The sequence below is a fragment of the Callorhinchus milii genome, unplaced genomic scaffold (genome assembly GCF_018977255.1).
Source record: "Callorhinchus milii isolate IMCB2004 unplaced genomic scaffold, IMCB_Cmil_1.0 Scaffold1, whole genome shotgun sequence".
In the NCBI taxonomy this organism is placed as follows: Eukaryota; Metazoa; Chordata; class Chondrichthyes; order Chimaeriformes; family Callorhinchidae; genus Callorhinchus; species Callorhinchus milii.
This window is the reverse complement of record NW_024704742.1, coordinates 129,739,306-129,760,413: the sequence shown is the minus strand read 5'-3', so window position 1 is coordinate 129,760,413 and position 21,108 is coordinate 129,739,306. Positions and strand designations below refer to the sequence as shown.

General features: G+C 41.6%; 1 protein-coding gene across 2 annotated transcripts in view; it reads left to right on the top strand.

Moving 5' to 3' along the window:
- The first annotated feature begins 245 nt into the window (after window positions 1-245).
- Window positions 246-21,108, top strand: part of LOC103181001 (myosin-IIIb) — a 70,319-nt gene continuing 49,456 nt past the window's right edge. For both annotated transcript variants that reach the window (XM_007897185.2, XM_007897184.2), the window contains exons 1-4: window positions 246-500; window positions 11,114-11,179; window positions 13,550-13,677; window positions 14,521-14,623. In XM_007897185.2, coding sequence (XP_007895376.2) covers window positions 393-500; window positions 11,114-11,179; window positions 13,550-13,677; window positions 14,521-14,623 — 405 coding nt within the window. In that variant the 5' untranslated portion in view covers window positions 246-392. The remainder of the gene's footprint in view (window positions 501-11,113; window positions 11,180-13,549; window positions 13,678-14,520; window positions 14,624-21,108) is intronic.

Sequence of the window (21,108 nt, the reverse complement as noted above, 5' to 3'; positions counted from 1 at the left end):
TTCGCTTTAATGAAACAAAGAACGTGCCGGCAGCGTGGGAGCGCCTTCTGCTCCCAGTTCCTAGTCGCTAGACCGTATTACCAAATGGACAGATAGTTAGATAGACAGAAGGAGAGAGAGAGAGAGAGAGGGGGAGAAGGGGGAGATAGAAAGAAAAAAAAGGAAACTCAGAAAACCACAAGTTTATTGCTTTTTTTTCCCCAATTTTTTGGAAAAAAAAGCGGGGACATTTGCCTGAAGAAGAAGAGGAGGAGGAGGAGAAAATCCAAACTTTTGTAAAGTGGCTGCGTTTTTGAGGAGAGGAGAGGAGAGTGAGCCCAGCCCAGCCTTGAGCTGCTGGTCAGTGTTTGCCCCCTGTCCTCCCATCTCACAGTCACTCACATCCTCTCACTATGTGCAGTGCAGCCCACAGCCCCGACGACCTGGCTACCTTATCCCAGTTGGATGAGAACATTCTCCTCGAAGTGCTCAGCCGCCGCTTCCTGCAGGACCACATTTACGTAAGTAACTTTTTTTTAAAAAAAACTCTTTTTTTAAAAGAAATCAAGCTTTAAAAGAAAACGCCTGTCCGATATAAATACACGGTCAGTTCATTTTACACTATGTTCTGTGAAGCGCTTTGAGACATCTCAAAGATGCGATAAGACGCTATATCAAATGCAAGGATTATTATTACTATTATTTATAAAATACTCCCTCTCTGTCCTACTGTTAGTCATATCCCCCTCAAGTAAAGTGAGTCTGCCTTCATTCCAAAGGAGCACTTTACTGTTGACTTCATAAGAATAAGAATAATAATCCTTGCATTTGATGTAGTGCTTTATCATGTCGTTGAGACGTCTCAAAGCGCTTCACTGTAAAGTGGATTCTCTATTTTGTGAGTGAAAGTCGGCTGCCAATTGCAACAGCATTGCAAAGGAGCACTTTATTTTAGTATTCAGTATTTATCCACTGCCAGACTCCCAAACCACACACTATTTCATAATGTTTAATGGTATGTTTATCTAGCCCAAGTGACCTATGGAATAGGTGTGTGTGGAGAGGGGTGGGGGAGGGGGGAATGATTGGTATGAGTTTCCATCAACTAAATGCAACCAAATGATATATTTAACTCCTTTTTTNCTCTCCCAAAGCTGCCCGTCCGTGAGTTTTAGTCCGCCAAGTCCGCCCGACAAGAGTTGTTCTCTGAGCAAGTTTAAACACGAGCTTCTGTGGAAAGTAGCAGGAGACGTGTCAGGGTTTGTTTTTAATAAAAAAAACAAGTACAGTTTGTAAACAAGGCTGGCTGTGTGCAATTTTCGGGCGTTTTGTTTCCGTCAAAATGATCTCCTATCATTTGGGGGATGAGATGGGGCTGTTGAATTAAAGGGTCTCTTTTAATCGTGTAAAAGATTATGTAATTAGTATTGCCAGGTCTCTGATAATTCTCCCCCACCCCATCCCTTTTAATGATAGGAAATCATTTTGCCCGGATGGCGCAGCAGGTTCAGCTCAGAGAGCAAGCAAACGCCTTGATTTTTACACGGAGAATCAGATAAATCCACTGCACAGAAGGCGTCCCATTTGATCCATCATGTCTGTGCCGACTCCCTGAAGAGCAATCCATTCAGTCCCATTTCCCTGCCCCCATACCGCTGCAGCTGACTCTTTTAAGGGTCTAGTCCAATTTCCTCTTGAAGGGCGATACAGATTTTGCCTCAACCACTGCTCCCGGCAGGGCATTCCATTCCTACTTTTTATTGCTGGCAATTTTCCTTGTGGAGAGCGGATCCTCTGCAGGAAGTTTCTTGTCCCCCTGCACCCAAAGAGTCTGTATTGCCAAACGTTGCATTATCCCAGCTTCTCTGTCAGGGTTTGCCTCAGTCTCTGGGATGGTCGCGTTGTTGCTGCCTTTTTCTCCGGACAGTGGCATTTTTAATGAGAAGATATGACATTCTGAATGCACAAGAGCTACAGCATGCAGCTTTATTTACTTACCATCACTCCTCATGACCAAAATAAGGGCAGGGGTTAAAGCTGCTGTAGGCTAAGTTGCCCTGATGTGTTGCCAGGTCTCAACTGCAGCTGCTTTGATAGTTACTATTGGAAAAACTACAAATTTCTTCCTCCTTCAACCCCCCCCACCCACTCCAACTCTTATCTTGTTAGAAAAAGTAACAGGAAACGTCACGGTTTGTTTTTAATAAAAAAACAAGTACTGTTTATAAACGAGGCTGGCTGGGTGCAATTTTCAGGCATTTTGTTTCAGACAAAATGATCTTATAACATTTGGGAGATGAGATAGGGGTGTTGAATTAAAGGTTCTCTTTTAATCATGTAAAAGTCCTGTATCTCAGTGGTTAGATCACTCGCTTTGCAAGCGAGAAACCTGAGTTCAATTCCAGGCAGGGCGAAACTTTGGGCAAGTTTCCTTACTCCACACGCCTAATAATAATCCCTCCAAAAAACCAAAACAATAATACATTGGTCATTTTCAACCCATGACTGTTTGTGGGACATTGCTGTGCGCAATTGGCTGCCGCGTTCGCCCACAAATATACAGTCAATTCACTTTACAGTGTGTTCTGTGAAGCGCTTTGGGACGTCCTCCCGACGTGAAAAGCGCTATATCAAATGCAAGGATTATTATTATTATTATTATTACCTCAGTCTACCTGAGAATCAGTTGTGCATTAGTTGGTGAGCTAAATGCAGCCTGAGGTACAACAGTCTGTGCACTCTCTGGTCAGGCCACTCAGTGTTGGATAGTTGTGGTTGGGAGCCCGGAACCTAGAAGCAGTGAGTGCAGAGGATTCCCAGTGTTAGAGGAATGAGCTGTGAGCAGTGATTAGACATGTCTGTGCTCTTCAGTCTTGTAAGAGGACATGGCTTCGCAGGAACCTTGTAGAGATGTATAAGATTTTAAATGGTATTGTTGAAGTACTTTCCGAACAAAACTGTTTAGATCCATCGAGAGAGACGGCAGTTGAGGAAACAGGTTTAGGATTGCAAATAGCAATTTTATGACAGATACCAGAAAGTATTTACAAAGAATATACAGCACAGAAAACAGACCACTTGACCCAATCAGTCCGTGCCGGTGTTTATAATAATAATAACCCTTGCATTTGATATAGCGCCTTCTCACATCGTTGATGGGTCTCAAAGCGCTTCACCGAAGATATTGTAAAGTGGATTGATTCTGTATTTTATGGGTGAAACAGGGCAGCCAATTTCACACAGCAGTGTTAATCTTAACCGCTGGTACTGTTATCATGGCAGCAGATATTACACGCACAAAAAACTGGTTTGTTTATGCCACGTTCGCCTACAAAAATACAATCTCTGATAAGGCCCTATATGAAATGCAAGGATTATTTATTTCCCTTTATCAGTATCTTAAATCTGTTCCCTCTTGTTTTTTTGAGTCAGCTGGGAGTCTGACATATGTCAGACACTCATCACCATGCTTAAGAGTATCCAAACCAGTTTCACACATCTCACCTAGGCATGCAAATTCTGTGCATTAGCTCTCTGACCTTTACCATATGATAAACCTTCACAATCTTGAAGATCTCTGTTCATCCCACTCAGCTCCTGTTAACTCTGTAAGCCAAAGCCCTTACGGTAGTGTGATCCTAGCTGGACAAGCAACAGCAATGGCAAGCTATGTGGTTTTAGCTGATGAGACCGCAATGCACACTCTGGGGTCCCCAAGCCTTTTCCTCTTGCCAAACTGCGCCTAATACTTTCTGGAATTAGGTAAGCGGGTTGTGTCCTTCCAGAGAGAGAGTTCACATTCCATTCCAACAATCTCTCTCTGGGATTTTCACCTGTAGGTGGGATTCCTGGAATTCTCAGCTTTGTTTGGATTCTCTTAAGCACGGTGATGGGTTTCCAGATGTGTCAGACCAAAACAAAATCTCAGTCAGGACACATCTAAGTCTCTCACTTCTGCAGGAAGAAACAGCCGGAACTTCTAAAGTCTCTTCTCTAAACAGGAAACTCGAAAATTGCGTAAGATTCCAGTGAAACTGTACTGCGTTGTTTCCATTGCTTAATACCCTTCTTATAAAAGGGTGCTAAAGTGCTCTGAGACGCCGTCCGGCGTCGAGGGCGCTATATAAATCCAAGTTGTTGTTGCTAAAAGTGCAAACCGTGCTCTCCGAGCATAGTTCTGAGCTCGTTCAAAATTATCTCCTTTTGTAATATGGGCCTTTAGCTTTGTTGATTTTGATGCTTCTGTGTTGTATTTGGAAAATAAAAAAAACACTAACACAAATCTAGCATTAGTGTGGACAGCAGCGAATTCACAGAGTTGAAGGATTTTCTCAAGAACACCATGATCCATATTACTGACTGATAAGATTTGCCACTTATTCAAGATTGTGTCTCTGAAGTTATGGATATTTTACAGCAAAGAATAAGTGCTAAGATAAGCAGGTAATATTTAGGCCATTGGTCCTTTCAAGTTAAAAATAATAAATAAATAATAATCCTTGCATTTGATATAGCGCTTTTCACGTTTTCGAGACATCTCAAAGCACTTCACAGAATATACTGTGAAGTGAATTGACTGTATATTTGTGGGCGAAATGTGGCAGCCAATTGTGCACAGCAGTGCCCCACAAGCAATCGTGGATTGAAATGATCAAATAATTTTTTTTTCTTGAGGGATTATTATCAGATATTGGAGTAAGGAAACTTGCCCAAGGTTTCGCCCTGCCGGGAATCGAACCCAGGTCTCTCACTCGTGAGACGAGTGCTCTAACCAATGAGCTACAGGACTCCTGTTGTTGAAAATTTGTACAGGACAAGTTGTTGAAAACTTGTCAGTCTTGATCATTATTAAATTGTGGTTTCTGAGAAGAATGTTTTTTTAACAAAAATAATTTACCAATTCCATTATAAAATCATTAAAACTGGCACCCAAAATGGGGTGGTGGGCAAGTGAGGGGCTCCGAGCCTAGAAGTTCATGGTCACTTTGTGCTTTGTATTAAAATCTTTGTGCCTGATGTAAAAATGTCAACATAGCAAAAATAACACGTGGACAAATACATATGTGGATATGTACATATAGGAGAACAAAATAACTTAATTGAAAAAGGAAGGCAGCCAGGGAATGGAACAGGCTGCAGGCTGTAATATCAGAAGTTGAGCCCCCAAATTTGTAGTGTTGGGGGGCAGGATTTGTTTGTTTTTGAGGATGGTAGGGTATCCGTTTATAACCTAAAAGTCTTATCTAGCGCTCTACATTAAGGAGGAACAGGAAGACAAAATTCTACTGAGTAGAAAAGTATTAATCTAAGGCCTAATATAATCAACTGTTAATCCCTTTAACCTTGAAGCTTAAATATTTAAATGGTTTGGTTCTTTTTATTTGAAATCTAACTTTGCGGAATCTTTTATTCAAATTAGTACACTTTTGCCCTCTGAGTTAGCTTTTTACGGATCAGTCTCAGTAAGCAATGAGATCACAAACTTATCATGTTTCTTGTGGTCTCTTGGAGCAGTTGCTGAAATAGTGTCAGCCAGTGTGCAAGTGAGTTAAAGTGATAAAGTTGGTCATTTGTTTAATAGCTGTTTGTGGGATGCTACTGGCTGCAAATTATCTGACAAGTTTACCAACAAATCTAGTCGCTACCTACACAATTGCAGAAATGTTGTGAAGTGCTTTGATATGGCCTTGATGTTGTAGGGCCTATATCAAATGCAAGGATTATTAATATTATTTGAAACTGTTGGCAGATGGTATGAAAGATTTGTGAGACCTAGCAAGTGGAGGAGAACAGCCATCTTTGTCATTTCTAACCTTTTCTGTATTTGGTTTAGATTGTGTGTTTTTTGCCAGAAGATCATTATGGGAGGCAGTAACAGATGGTCAGCTCCTTGTTGGTTAAATGCATGATCTGGCCACAAGCAATATATCTATCGGCTTAATTTTGCTCAATGATGGAGGGCACAAGGTCTTAACGAGAAGTGCTTGTTAATGCAGGGACCTAAATCTGTGTGCTGGAAGCTTAAATAATGTAATCTGAACCTGCTCCATAAACTGATATTTAAAACCTGGGTTCACATCAGGGTAAAGATTAATGTGACTTTATTGGTATATACAGAATAAAGGTGCCGTATAAATGCAAGTTATTGTTCGCCCACAAACACGCAGTCACCTCACCACTTTACCATATATTCTAGAATTGTTTTGGAATGTCCTCCCAACATGAAAGACTAAATGAAATGTAAGGATTATTATTAACTATACTAATAAAGACAGAATAAGTGTGTGTGTCTGCTAAGAACTCAATAACTGATTGACGTAGAGACATGATTGATATCTCATCAGAAAGGTCTTGCATGGGCATTTTTTGGGGATCTACTATCGTTGATGAGCTATGTTTAAATTTTTTTTTAAAAATGCTTTAATTAAGCCCCCAAAAAGTATGCATGGTATTCTGCAACAAAGTAGCGACAAACCTTCTAGAGAAGTACATCTAATAAGGACAAAATGTCTGTCTGTGTGTCAGGAGTCCTCCCACTGAGGCCTCCCAACAGGAGTCCTCCCACTGAGGCCTCCCAACAGGAGTCCTCCCAAAAGGATATGTGTGCAAATATATGAACAAGGGATTCTAATGAGTTCAATAGCACATTTCTTAATCTTAAGGGATAAAGATGCCTAAGAAGTGCAGATCAAGCCTTTCAAGGATAAATAAAATGCCAGATGAATGAGAAAATGCTGATTAAATGAAAGCTAGTTACTAAATACTTTACATAGAAACAGGAGTAAGCCATTCAGCCCCTCAAACCTGTTCTGCGGTTCTATAAGACCTGATCTGTACCTCAGGTCCAATTACCTGCCCTTGCCAATTATCCCTTATTACCCTGACCTAACAAATATCTATCCAACTTTACTTAACAACAACAACAAAATTACACTTGTATAGCGCCTTTCACGTTGGGAGGATGTCCAAGGTACTGGACAGACAAAGTTACGGACCCGAGCTGGCGGTCGAGGTGGCGGGCAGGAGGGAAAGCAGAGAGATCGAAAGCACAGTCGAAGAGGAGGGTCTTGAGATGGGTCTTGAAGGTGGCAAGGGAGGGGGCCCGACAGAGGGATTGCAAGATGCTTAAATAAATAATAAATACAGAGGTAGATATCATGTGGTCTAAAACCATTCTTTGTATGAGATGCAAAAAACAAGATCCTGTCTGGCACTATTCATAAAGAGGTCTGGTGTCTGACACATCCTGGTGCCTGACTTAATCACCCATCAACATGCTTAAGAGTATCCAAACCAAGCTGAGAATTCTATGCCTCAGCCCGTCAGCTCTGCACTGGTGTTTTTCTCCACGCAAGTCTAATCCCTGTTCTGCTGTTCCCTCCTCATACTCTTTAATTTATTTTTCCGAACATCCTAATGAGTTTCTTTTTTTAAATAATTTATGGAATGAACTCTGCCAGAAAATTTCACTTCCAGCTGAACTCCCCTGTGTGTAAAGAGAGTGTGAACCTACACTGTGTGATTGAAGCTATCAGTATGGTAAAGGACTGTAAAGTGGTACTTCAGGTAATCAATATCATCCAAGATACCTTCAGCTAACCATGTGTGGACCTCGTCACTGGAGCACTGGTGTTTTCTCAGTACGAGAAGTGTACATCCTGTGTAATGCTCTAGTGCTATTGTATAGTCCTGAATATAGAGTTTATCCCTAATGTCTTCCAACAAAAATAACTTGCATTTATATAGCGACCTTCACACGGGGTAGCATCCCGGAGCGTCCAAAGTTGAATACATCTTGAAGATATTATTCAAAGCGCTCCACAGAATATATAATGAAGTGAATTGACTGCGTATTTTGTGGGCGAAACACAGCAGCCAATTGTGCACAGCAGCGTCCCACAGACAGTCAAGTGACCAAATTATTATTTGGTTATTATTGAGTGACCAAATTATTATTTGGTTATTATTGAGTGACCAAATTATTTTTTTTTGATCATCAAAACAAATCTTTATCTACCAGCTCAATCCAGCTAAGTACCATCTTCTGTCAGAGTGCCTGTCGTGAACCATGTCACTTAATTCCGTTGCCTTCAAATCACCTTCTTGCCCGTGGAGCAGCAGGGTTGACCTGATGAAGGTTGATGGAATCACATTCAAATATGAAGTCAGTAAACAGAAAAAAACAGAAGGGCTTTGAGACTTTTTAACGTATGTTGCTAGACCAAACGGAAGGATTATTGTTGTTATGTTGACAGCTACTCTGAACATTTGTCCGAAGAAATTGTTCACTTCCTTTTGCCATCCTTGATTAGAATAGTGCATGATCTTTCTAAAAATGGATGTGTAGTTAAATTACCTGCGTGTGTATGAAGGTGAGTCATAAAATCTAGTCAAGGAATTCAGCAATTTGTTCGCAAGAGATGTATCAAAATGAAACTTGATTTGGTCCTTGTAAGATTAGTGCTTTGAATAATATTTTATGAACTACTTCGTTGTAACAGCAATATGCATTTGACATAGCAACTTATAATTCATCGTAACATCTCAAAGTGTTTCACAGGATTTATTGTAAAGTATAGTCATTGTATTTTTGTAGTTGAACGCGGCAGCCTGTTTGCACAATGCAATATCCCACAAACAGCCAAGAAGTGAATGATGCAATAGAATACAAATTTACATTTATATTGCCTTTCACTGCAGGAGGATGTCCCCAAGATGTTTAACAGTACTAGCTTGGCACCTGAGCTGCGGGTGGGGTGGGGAAAGACGACCAAAAGCGTGGTTAAAGAGCTTGATTGATGTGAAGAAGGGAGCAAGACAGAGGGTCGCTGAGATGAAATTCCAGAAAGTGGGGGCTGAAAGGCTGGAAGCTGATGGTGGGATTGATAGGGTGGGGCACATGATTCAGGCAGGTACACACTGAGCGAACAGAGCAGCTGGCTTAGTACGGTTTGAGAAGGTCACAGGGGTAGGGTGTAGTGAAACCATAGAGGGATATAAAGATGACATACAGGCAGGGTTCTGATTGTACTGGGCAACTATGAAGACTGTCAATTTATTTAGTGTTCTGTGTGTGCAATGTGCTGTGCACATAAAGTATCCTCTTTGTTCCTATACCTATAGGTTTTGCAAATTTCCTGACCAAAATACATTGGAAAGTCAAGGAGGGAATCCAGTCTTTGTAGTTCAAAATGGGACTGATTTTTTTTTGGGTGGGGGGGAATTGGTTAAGGCTTTTAAGAACGTTCAGTGTAAACTATATCCACTTGGGTTTTGTTCTGGCTTCTCTAATTGCAGATTTGCCATTCATTTAGATGCTCACAAAGTCCCCAGTTACACCAATGGCAAATGAATTTGTCTGCTGGCTGTTTGTCTGTTCTCGCTTTAGCAGTTTACAAAGTGGTTCAAAAATGCATGTCCGGGTGGTTTCTCAGTACATAGACAGTTTTTATCTATTTTTAAAAGAACCTTAAGCCCTGGCTTAAAATATTTAACATCAGTGGACGAAGCCGAGAGGATTAAAACAAAATCAAAAAATAAATGTCTGGATCAACTACTTGTCTGTGTGATCGTGAGTCACCAAAATATATTACGTTCAGTAAAGGATTATTAGCATGCAGTGACCCAAAATCTGAAGGAATCTCCCACTTTAATTTGTTGAGGGTGGGACAGAATATGGAGTCAGGTAAACGTTTGGGTGTGTTTGTTTATTGTTGGGCCCGTGTGTGTTTCCTTTAAAACATTCCACCACCCTCCGCCTCCTGTTTGTTGCGAATGTTACCGGTTGAGCAGTAGTCTTGCAGTGATGTAATTGTCTAATTGAACTACATTGAAAATCAGATACTGAATCCTATATGATAGTTATAACAGAACAAAGTTCCTGTTTGCATCATTGGCAAATTAATTTATTTGCTGGCTAGCAGAGCAATGATCTAGCCATCGTTCTGACCAGAAATAAAGTGGTAGTGGCCTTTGGCATGCACATTAACTTGGCTCCAGTCAGCAGTTGTGATAGTGTTGACTATCCTCCTTGAAGGAAAATAAGTGGAGTCAGTCCCCTTGTTGCTGAGCTGTTCCCTAGCACCTCCTTATCTCTTTGACATTTGCCTACCCCAGTTATTGTTGCAAATTTACAGAGACTGTACAGTGCAGAAACAGGCCATTTAGCTCAACTTGTCCATGCCAGATGTTTATATATATATATATATATATACTCTGTGTATCTACATGCATCTAAATGTGTATCTACATGCAAGTAGGAAACCAGCAGACCCTGATTTTGTGAGCCTTGCACATACGTTTCCTAATTACTATCAAATCGGTTGCCATGTTTCTCCCACAAACTCAGTCGATCCACTTTACAGTATATCCTGTGAAGCTCTTTGAGACGTCTCAATGACGTGTTAAGGCGCTAAATCTAATGCAAGGATTATATTATGATGCTGATGGTAATAATAATCCTTGCATTTGATATAGCTCCTTATCATGTCATTGAGACGTTTCAAAGCTCTTCACAGGATATACTGTAAAGTGGATTGACTGTGCATTTGTGAAACGCAGCCCCAGTTTCGCGCAGCACTGTCTCACAAACAGCCATGGACAAATTTTATTTTGGGGATCATTGGCCAGGATACCTTCCCTTTTCGAATAGTGCCTGAGGGATCTTTAACATCCACCTGAACAGGCAGATGGGACCTTGGAATAATGTCTCATCCGAAGGATGGCATCTCCGACAATGTAATTCCAAGACCCCAAGTTGATCTTCAACTTTTGGACTCTGAGGAGAGTGAACTGAGCTGACACAATTCTGTGGGAAGTAAAGGGTGAGGGGGTAAAGGACAGGGAATTTAGCTGAAGTGATGTGTCATGAGCTGATAAAATTGTGGAACAGGCTCAGTGGGTTGAATTGCTACCTCCTATCCCTTCATATAATTAATGTCAGCCTGATCCTGTTTTCATGTGGCACCTATATCACCTGGAATGGGAACACCACCTGATTTATCTCTCTAACCTGAGTCCAATTGTTGGGCCCCTGCTGCCTCCCTGGCTACTTTGTTTATTTGTCTTTAAATTGTGTGCACGGTGCCTAGATTAAAACATTAACAGATTTTTCTTTGTTTTTTTTTACTTGCAGACTTATGTTGGAGATATTCTCATAGCTATCAACCCTTTCAAGTATTTGCCATTATACGAGAAGACGGTAGGTGTTTGTTTTTTGCTTCCTACACAGCTTCTGTGGTTAAGGTACTAATTATAATAATTAGAATTAGAATTATTATTATAATAATAAAAAACCTTTCACTGATACAGCACCTTTCACGTTGGGAGGACATCTCAAAGTGCTTTGCCCTTTCGCACTGAGTTGAGGAAGAACTTTTTCACTCAAAGGGTAGTGAATGTATGGAACTCGCTACCCCAAAGGGCTGTTAACGCTCAGTCCTTGAACATATTCAAGACTTGAGATAGATATATTTCTTATTGCAAAAGGGATTAAGGGATATGGGGATAAGGCAGGGTTAGGTTATTAGCTGAAGTTGGATTAGAAGATCAGCCATGATTGAATGGCGGGGCAGGCCCGAAGGGCCGAATGGCCTATTCGTGCTCCTACATGTTATGTTAACAAGGGTATAAAGTGCATAGCTCAGAAGTTGTTGAAAAGGAGGAAGAGATAGTAGATCAGGGAAGGAAGTGGAGTGCCTTATAGTAACTGTCACTAGTGTATTGTAAACCAAGCCTTTTTGAGAATGGGAAGTGGTCAACAGTGTGAGGCAATGATGAACATGATGAGGTTATTGCTGAGCATTGCTTAAACTGTGGAGCTCTGGTTGAGTGCACCTGGAGTACTGTATACAGTGTTATTTGCTGTAATACTAGAGTACTGCATGCAGTGTTAATCACTGTAATACAAGAGCCTCATCCCTCGAGACAGTGCAGAGGAGAGCAACAAGGCTCATTTTGTGTTTGGGAGATTAGGCATTGTTTAGGTAGATTGCTCTTTTGCCACCAGGCAAGATGTCTCTGAGGAGATCTTACAGAAGTATGTAATTATTTGGGGAGGACATAGATAATTATATGGGAGGACAAATTTGCAGGGCTACAGGGAAAGAGTGGGGAGTGGGATTGATTTGAATAGCTCTTTTCAAGGAGCTGACACAGACACCTTTAAGGTCATCCATGGCTTTGCCCCCTCCTACCTCTCTGATCTGCTGACTCCCTACCAACCTGCCCGCTCCCTCCATTCAGCGGGCTCCAGCCTGCTCCATGTCTCCTGCCCTACCATCGGTGGCCGGGCTTTCAGCCTCTCTACCCCCACACTCTGGAACTCCATCCCATGGTCCCTTCGCCTCGCTTCCTCTCTTACCTCCTTCAAGACCGGTCTCAAGACCCTTCTCTTTGACTGTGCCTTTAGTCTCCCTTCCACTTCTCTGCCTTCCCTTACCCCTACACCACTCCTCCCCCATGCTTGGGCCCTGACACCTGACTGTTCAGCGCTTTGGGACGTCCTCCCGACGTGAAAGAAGCTCTATAAATGTAATTTTGTTGTTGTTGTTGATGGGCTGAATGGCTTCCTTCTGTGCTGTATAATTCTATGGTTCTAAGATACGGGGTAGAGAATGTCAACCCAGTGAAAATGTTCAGATACATTAAGACAGAGGTATAGGATTACAGAGACCAATTTGGGGCAAATAAGATTGCTACCATTCCTGTTGATGTCATGATACAAGAGATTTGATTCAGCTGTTCTGAATGATAATTGGCCCTGCAGGTGATTTATGTCACCGAACCAGTGGGCAGTCTAGGCATCCGGTTCAACCCCCATATCCGGTCTGTGACCAAGACCGCTTTCTTCCACCTCCGCCACATTGCCCGGCTCTGATCGTACCTTACCCCAAATGCAGCTGAAACCCTCGTGCATGCATTTGTCACCTCCCGCTTGGATTACTCAATCGCATTCCTCGCCGGTCTCCCCAGCTCCACTATCCAGAAAATCCAGCTCATTCAGAACTCTGCCGCCCGCATACTGACCCGGATCAAACTCCCTCCTCACATTTGCCCAGTTCTGGCCAGGCTTCAGTGGCTCCCCATCACCACACAGATCGACTTCAAGATCCTCACACTCGTATTCAAATCCAGTCACTCCATGGCACCTCCCTATCTCTCCGACCTCCTCACTCCCCAATCCACCACCTGGTGCCTCCGCTCGACTGGCACCGACCATGTATTTGTCTCTTGCACCCTCTGCTCCTTGGAGGTCTCACTTTCACTCACTACGCCCTGAAACTGTGGAATACTCTCCCTCAATCCCTCTGCCCTGCCCCCTCTCTCCCCTTTTTGAAGTCCCACCTGAAAACCTTCCTTTTCGACTGTGCATAAGACTATCTTCCCACCCCCAGCTCGGAATCAGGCTCCGTCCCTGTTAAGCACTCTGAGATGCTACCCTGCGTAGGATGAGGTCGCTATCAGTGCAAATTGTGTGTATGTGTATATATAATATTTTATATAAATATATATTGCTTTTGTGAAACTCAGGATCTTGTTGCTATAAACTCTCTCTTTGTCACTCTCTCAGGTGTCTGAGAAATACAAATGTTCGACAAACGGTCTACCACCTCATATTTTTGCAGTGGCATTTCGTGCGTACCAGTCAATGTTAGGCCGTTTAGCCAGTGGGTCCAAGAACCAATGCATAGTCATCAGGTGAGACAACATGTTTAATAAGCTGAGTTGTGCTGGAGAAACGTGTTGTGATTATTGGGGTTCTGTGGCAGGAGGAAGGGGAAAGAAACTAGCTTTTTATGAGAACCTACATTAAACTTGAGATCCATACAATAACTCGCAATTGTATCGTGACCTTCATGCGGGGTAGCATCTTGGAGAAACAGTGGTGGAGTCTGACAATGAGCCAGAGTGAGAGAGGGGGGGAAAGTGACCATAAGCACAACCAAAAAGGAAGGTCTTTAGACAGGATTTGAAAGTGGGGAGGGAGGGGGCAAGGTGGAGTGATTAAGGGAGAGAGTTCCAGATTTCGGGGCTTAGTGGCTGAAGACATGACCACCGATGGTGCAGAACAACACCAATAACAACAGCAACCAATTACATTTGTGAATTGCAATGTCACAGAACAGCAAAGAAATCAGATGAGTCGAGAACGAATGGTTAGACGATTCCAAAATTGACGTGCAGTGATGTGGTTAATTGTGTTTTCTCTCTTCTGACTGCCCTGTCACTCAACTAACACAGGTCTGTTGCATATTCCTCCAAACCCTATTAGTCCCCCTGTATTCAATGACCGTGCCTTCAGCCACTGCACCCCTCATCTGTGGAATACCCTGCCTTAATCCCTCTGCCTCCTCCCATCTATCTTTAAAATTCACCTTAAGACCTACTACCTCTTGGATCACACCAATGGTCATTGCCCCCTCCCCTTTCTTCCTTACTCGGCATCCGCTTATAAATGCTAGTAGTTGTTTCACTAGAATGCTGCTTAAGCAAAGAATAGAGTTATGCACAGGTTTATTGTTTTTTCTTTCAATGTGACAGTGGAGAGAGTGGCGCTGGGAAGACCGAAAGCACCAAACTCCTGCTGCGACAGATCATGGAACTTTGCAGAGGAAATTCTCAATTGGAACGGCAGGTTCTGCAGGTCAGTGCAATAGTGACCACTTTCTGTTTCTTTCCACCAACCCCTGTACGATAGAAGGAGCGGGCTGTGGCTGCTGATGATGTGTTGTTAACGCACTGAGTATTGCATGCAAATTGACAAGAGTGAGATCATTCTCAAGTCCTTGCCAACTTTGCTTTGAGGAAGGAGAACAGTGATCAAATCACATCAAATTATTTTGTCATATCTGTAGATCACAGACCGACCTCATACCTGTGAAATGTATCACATTTACACCGTATTATATTTGCAACATGAGCTACTGGAATTGTATCTTTGACCTCATAGAAATCTATTGATACACCATTGACATCATCAGTGTTGATGAACTCACGCTCATTTGCTACCTTTGCATTGTTCTTAGTTTTGATTATTTGTCAGGACTATGCACTAGTTCAGTGTTGTAAAGGACGCAAATGCAGTAATGACATTTTTCAATAAAAGACCTATTGGCGTAGCCGAGCCGATCCGATCTTAATTGAGATAATAAGAGCTTCACAAGGTGATATTTTTGGACTCTGTGCAGAAAACGGCAACGTTTAAGCCGCCTTTGTGGCTGAGCATTTCTTGGTTCACTTTCCCTTTGAGGGGGAAGGGGACGAGGTAAGATTGCTGTATAGAGACGTATTTTAGTTCCTCATTGATTCCGCTTAAATTACTATCTACGTGAGTTAGGTTATCTGTCCAATACTCCCCTATCCATACGCTGTTGTGAGAAAGTTTAGCCAAGATCCACTTTCTGATTGCTGGCTCATATTTAAACATAATACAGAAATTACAGAATAATAAAATAAATTACTGAACAACTACTTGAAACTTGAAGCTGTATTTAAGAATTTGCTAAATTCATAGAATTGTATAGCACAGAAGGAAGCCATTCGGCCCATCGTGTCTGTGACAACTCTTTGAAAAGAGCTATCCAATTCAATCCCACTACTATGCTCTCTCCTCATAGCCCTGCAAATGTGTCCTCCCCAAATAATTATCTACTTCTCTCATAAAAGTTGCAATCAAATCGGCTTCCACCACCCTTTCAGGCAATGCATTCCAGATCCAAACAACTCGCTGTGTGAAAACATTTCTCCTCACCTCCCCTCTGTTTCTTTTAACAACTATTTTAAGTCTATGTCCTCGGGTTACCGACCCACTCGCCAGTGGAAATAGTTTCTCCTTGTTCACCCTATTGAATCCCCTCATAATTTTGAAAACTTCTATTAAATCTCCTCTTAACCTTCTCTGCTCCAAGGAGAATAATCCTAGCTTTTCTAGTCTCTCCTGATAACTGAAGTCCCTCATTCTTGATACCATCCTGGTAAATCTCCTTTGCACCAACTCCAATGCCTTGACATCCTTCCTAAAGTGTGGTGCCCAGATTTGAACACGGTCTCTCGCTGAGGCCTAAATAATGTTGTATAAAGGTTCATCATAACTTCCTGACTTTTGTATTCTATGCCCCCATTTATAAAGCCTAGTATCTCGTATGTTTTTTTTTAACAGCTTTATCTACCTGTCCTGACACCTTCAAAAATGTACTTATATGAACCCCCAGGTCTCTCCTTCACCCCCTTTAAGATTGTACCATCAGCTTATATGGCCTCTCCTCATTCTTCCTCCCAAAATGCATCACTTTGCATTTCTCCACAGTAAACTTCATCTGCCACCTGTCCGCCCATATTACCAGTCTGTCCATTTGCAGTCTACTACTATCCTCCTCATTGTTTACTACTTCCTAGCTTAGTATCATCTGCAAACTTGGAAATTGTACTCCCTGTACCCAAGTCCAGTTCATATATAGAGATCAAAAAACAGAAGTGGTTCTAGTACTGACCCCTGGGGGACACCACTGCACACTTCCCTCCAGTCAGAAAAACAACCGGTCATCACCTCACTGCTTTCTGTCTCCCAACCAGTTCTGTATCCGTGCTGCCACTGTCCTCTTAATGCTGTGGATTTCTATTTTGCTTACAAGTCTCTTAAGTGGCACTTTATCAAACGGCTTTTTGAAAATCCATATAAATGACATCAACTGCACTACCTTCATCCACTCTCTCTGTTACTTCATCAAAAAACTCTATCAGGTTTGTTAGATATGATTTGCCTTTAACAAATCCATGTTGGCTGTCCTTTATTAACCCATATCTTTCTAATTGAATATTTATTTTGTCCCAGATTGTAGTCTCTAGAAGTTTCCCCACTACTGACGTTAGGCTGACTGACCTGTAGTTCCCAGGTTTATCCTTTTGGACATTCTTAAAATGTCACATAAAAAGAACAAATCTGGACCTACGTGGAATTTATCTCTTTTTCCTCCTCTCTTTTTCCCCCACACACTGCCCCCCAGCCTCGTATGCATAATTTTTTGTTAATTTCTTACATGTCTCCTCATCAACTGTCTTTTGAAAATGTCTACTTCATTCCTTTTATGTATATTGACTTTATTGTTGTTGATACTACAACAACTTGCATTTATGTAGTGCGTTTCACTCAGGCAGTGTCTCGGAGTATCTATGGTGATGCTTGTTTCTCCAGTGGATTTATCTACTTTAATCCCATTCCGATGCTCATTCTCTGTAACTTTTAACATCAGTTTTCCTCAAGTATCCAGCCCTTTTCCTCTTTAGTGCTCTTATGGACTCTGCTTCAACAGTTATTTGTGCGTTAACCTGATTCAATAAGATGCACGTTCGTCTGTCAGAAAATTGTCCCCACATTGGAACTTGACATCATAAGTCTAAAATGACACTCCAATGCAGTCCTGGGGGTATAATGCCTTGTCAGAGGTGCCATCCTTTGGATGCGATGTTAAACCAAATATCTGTTCCTGTTCAGCTGGATATTAAAGATTCATAGAATGTTACGGCACAGAAGGAGGCCATTCGGCCCATCGAGTCTGTGCCGGCTCTTTGACAGAGCAAGTCACTTTCACTAACATGGCGTTATTCAAAAAGAGAAACAAGATTCCCCCGGTGTCCTGTTCAATAATTCCCCAAATAAAATTGGGCTACCACTGAGTTAAGCAGGAGTTCGTTGTATTATTTGTAGTTCCACGTTCTAATCCAAGTTAAAACTTAAATTAAGTTACATTTTTGGCTGGAACAAAAGTATGATATTTTTATTGAACATATAAAGTCTGGGATTTCCGTGGATATTACATGGAGTTTTCCTCTCGAGTCTTTAAACTGAACTATCGTTGCACTGACATCAGTGTTGATAGTCTGATACTAAAAGTTTGCATATTTTCCCTGTAAATTGGCAGAGTTTGCTGTTTTCCAGACTTCTGGGCTCAGCCTGGAAATGGAGTGAGCCAGCAACTTGTGGGCAAGTTTTTAAACTCCAAAACAAAGAATGAATTGTATTATTTCCACCCAGTTTTCTTTTTGATTTGATAACAGTGGCCCTCTGTCTCTTTCCTGTTGCTTCAAAGAAGCTTTTCCACTTGTGAGCACTCATTTCCCTGGTGACCTGGGCTCTTCCTTTCATCCCTTTTGGATAAAGTTTTGCTAGAGTAGAGTAATTACTTACATTTAAACATGGTAGTATCTCAGAGCTCTTAATAGTGGCAGAGCTTGACACCGAGCCAGGGAGAGGGGGGAGGCGACTTTAGGCATGGTAGAAGATGAAGGACTCAGACACGATGACTGGCAAGGAGGGGACAAGGTGGAGTTATTGAGGTAGAGAGTTCCAAAGTTTCAGGGCGTGGTAGCTACCTATAGTGGAGCAGAAGGGACAAAGGTTGTGCAGGAAGCTGGAGCCAGCTGAGCGAAAGGGGTGGATGAAGTGTGGGTGAAGGCAGAACTCTTTGCTGTCTAATTTGAGATGCAATAGAGACATTTTCTGTGTGTAAAAGTTTTGCAGGCACTTTCTTCAAATAGCGAATCGCTTGTATTGCTTTAAGTCACTGTGTAACATGGTTGCATACAACATTATTGATCCAGTTCAAATTAATGTAAAAATGTTCTTTGAATGAATGGAAGATTGTACTGAACTATATTATCTTAATTAACATGTTCTTTCACTCGTGAAGTACTGTCGTAGCTCATAACCACTGTGGGTTTCAGGGAACTAAAAGACCTTGACAAAAATAGCCTTGCAACAACTTTCTCGCAACTAAAGCCATTCACAATTTGACTGAATTTCACTGCTCGCAACAACAACTATTTATGTAGCAACTTTCACAAAATAAAAAATCTTTGCATTGATCTAGTGCTTTATCAGATTATCAAGATGTCTTAAAGAGCTTTACAAAATTTTACTGTAAAATGCAGTGACACTATTTTGTAGGCAAACATGACAGACAACTTGTATAAAGCAATGACTCACAAACAGCCATGAATTCTCAATTTTATTTTTAATTGAGGGCAATATTGTGCCTGGGTCTGCTTGGAAGTGAGTTGAGACTGTCCAAAATGATTTCGCATTACATCCTTGGGGCCAACAGACTCTTGCAAACAGTGTGCGATTAACGGTTTAAAAAGATCATTAATTTGAGTCGTCTTGATTCAGTTTGCTTGGTTTAGGAAGTCATTAGTGATGACATCATTAGGTTCAATCTGGGAAGAATTACTGAATCCGAAGGTGTGATAACTAGTTAAAAAAAACTGTGAGCTTTAGCGTGCTGAGCTCACAAATCCATCTCCTAATATTTATTTAGCTTCCCTGCAATGATATTGGCAGCAGTGAATACTTTTTTTTCTCCTAGAGGGGAAATAAATATTTGAAGAGTTACTCTCGAAAATGTTCTGCCAGAGTAACTTGTAACTTGCTTTTGTTTAATATAAAAAAAGTTTTCACCTTTCATGTTTATATAATAATATAATAATAATCCTTGCATTTGATATAACGCTTTTCACGTCTGATCGACGTCTCAAAGCGCTTCACAGAATAGACTGTATAGTGAATTGACCGTATATTTGTGGGCGTTTCTTCAGACCATACACTCACTGACCCACTGCAGCACAAAGGGAAGAGGAGTATAATATCCTGAGGCAAAGGGTAACCCTGGGAACCATCATTCAAGTAATTCCCGGGTGATATTTCAGAGCACTTTCTTCTGGATTTCAGCATTGTGAATCTTATCGCAATTGTAGCAATATTGGTGCAGTGACATCTCCCACTCATCAGCGGATAGCAATGTCGCGTGGATTTTATAGCATCTTAAAACTTGTTTGTGCAGAATGTTTGAAAATTGTTGCACTTTAATCATTTTAAGGGTTAATTTTAATCCATGAGAAGTTCTGGCTTCCAGCATGCAGGCTATGGTGCAAATGTGAAGGATCCAAGCATTTTGGCCTTTAATGTCAGTCCTTCAGATGAGTCGCTTAAACCAAGGTCCCAATTGTCTATTGAAGATCCTGTTACCCTATTTGAAAAGGGAAGAGATTGTTCTTGGCAACAATTTCCCAGGAAAAATTGATCATTCACTTTGTGGCTGTTTGTGCGACATTGCTGTGTGTAGATTGGTTGGCTGCTGCATTTGCCTACAAAATGCAAATATGTAGTAGAATAGTAGTTAACGTACTTGCCTCGGAAATGAGAGAAGCCTGGTTCCTTAGGACCATTTCCTTACCTTACATGCCTCTGTTTACCGAGCAGTAAGTTAGACCCCAGTTGCTAGTTGATTGGTCGATTGCTTGCCCCCATGGCACTGGACAGTCAGGGATCTACACTAAGCTGGTGGTTGGGATCAGGAGGGATGCAGGAAGATTCTCAGCATCTAGATTCTCGGTGTCCCAACAACCACCGGATGTGTTTATGAGGGCTTTTTGCCAGATTCCTGTGCGTTTGCAACTTGATGACCTGGGAGCTCTGAATGGCCATTGTCTTCATACTGGCTGCATTATTATGTCGGTTTTCGGTGTGTGTGCTCGTACATGTGTGCAAGCATTAATTCCTCTTGTAGTGTACATTAACTGAACTCGAACAGTGAATTTGTTCATACCTTAAAATCTGGATGCTATCAATATAACTGTTTGAGCGGTGCAGTGGGATTAGACATTCTCTGACGTATTATGAGATTATTAATAGCTGAGTAGGTCTTCTCATATGAGAGGCTACTAATGAAGCAATGAATATTCCATTTATTCATTAGATGTTCACCGTTGAAACTCGAGTGAACTAAATCTTAAAAATTCTGTCCTTCTGCTCAGGTTCTGAATAATATTATAAGAAAAAGATTATAATGTTGTTGCCTGTTTGAGTTAGATGGGTGGTTAGGAAGCCGTGACTCCTTGCAGCTGAGCTGAATTGGTTCCAAGGAGCCTGGCTAGTCAGCAGGACTTGGAGGGGAAGACTAGATGCAGGAGTTCTTTCCACTCGGCTCCCGGTAACGTTGCAAGCCAAAAACCTAATGGGTATAGCAGTCCTAGCTGTGAAGCTTGCCAGACAGTGCTCTCAATGGTCCTATGTATGGTTTTAGCTGGTTAAACTGCAGCAGTAACCACAATATGAGTGTCTGGTGTTTTATGAAC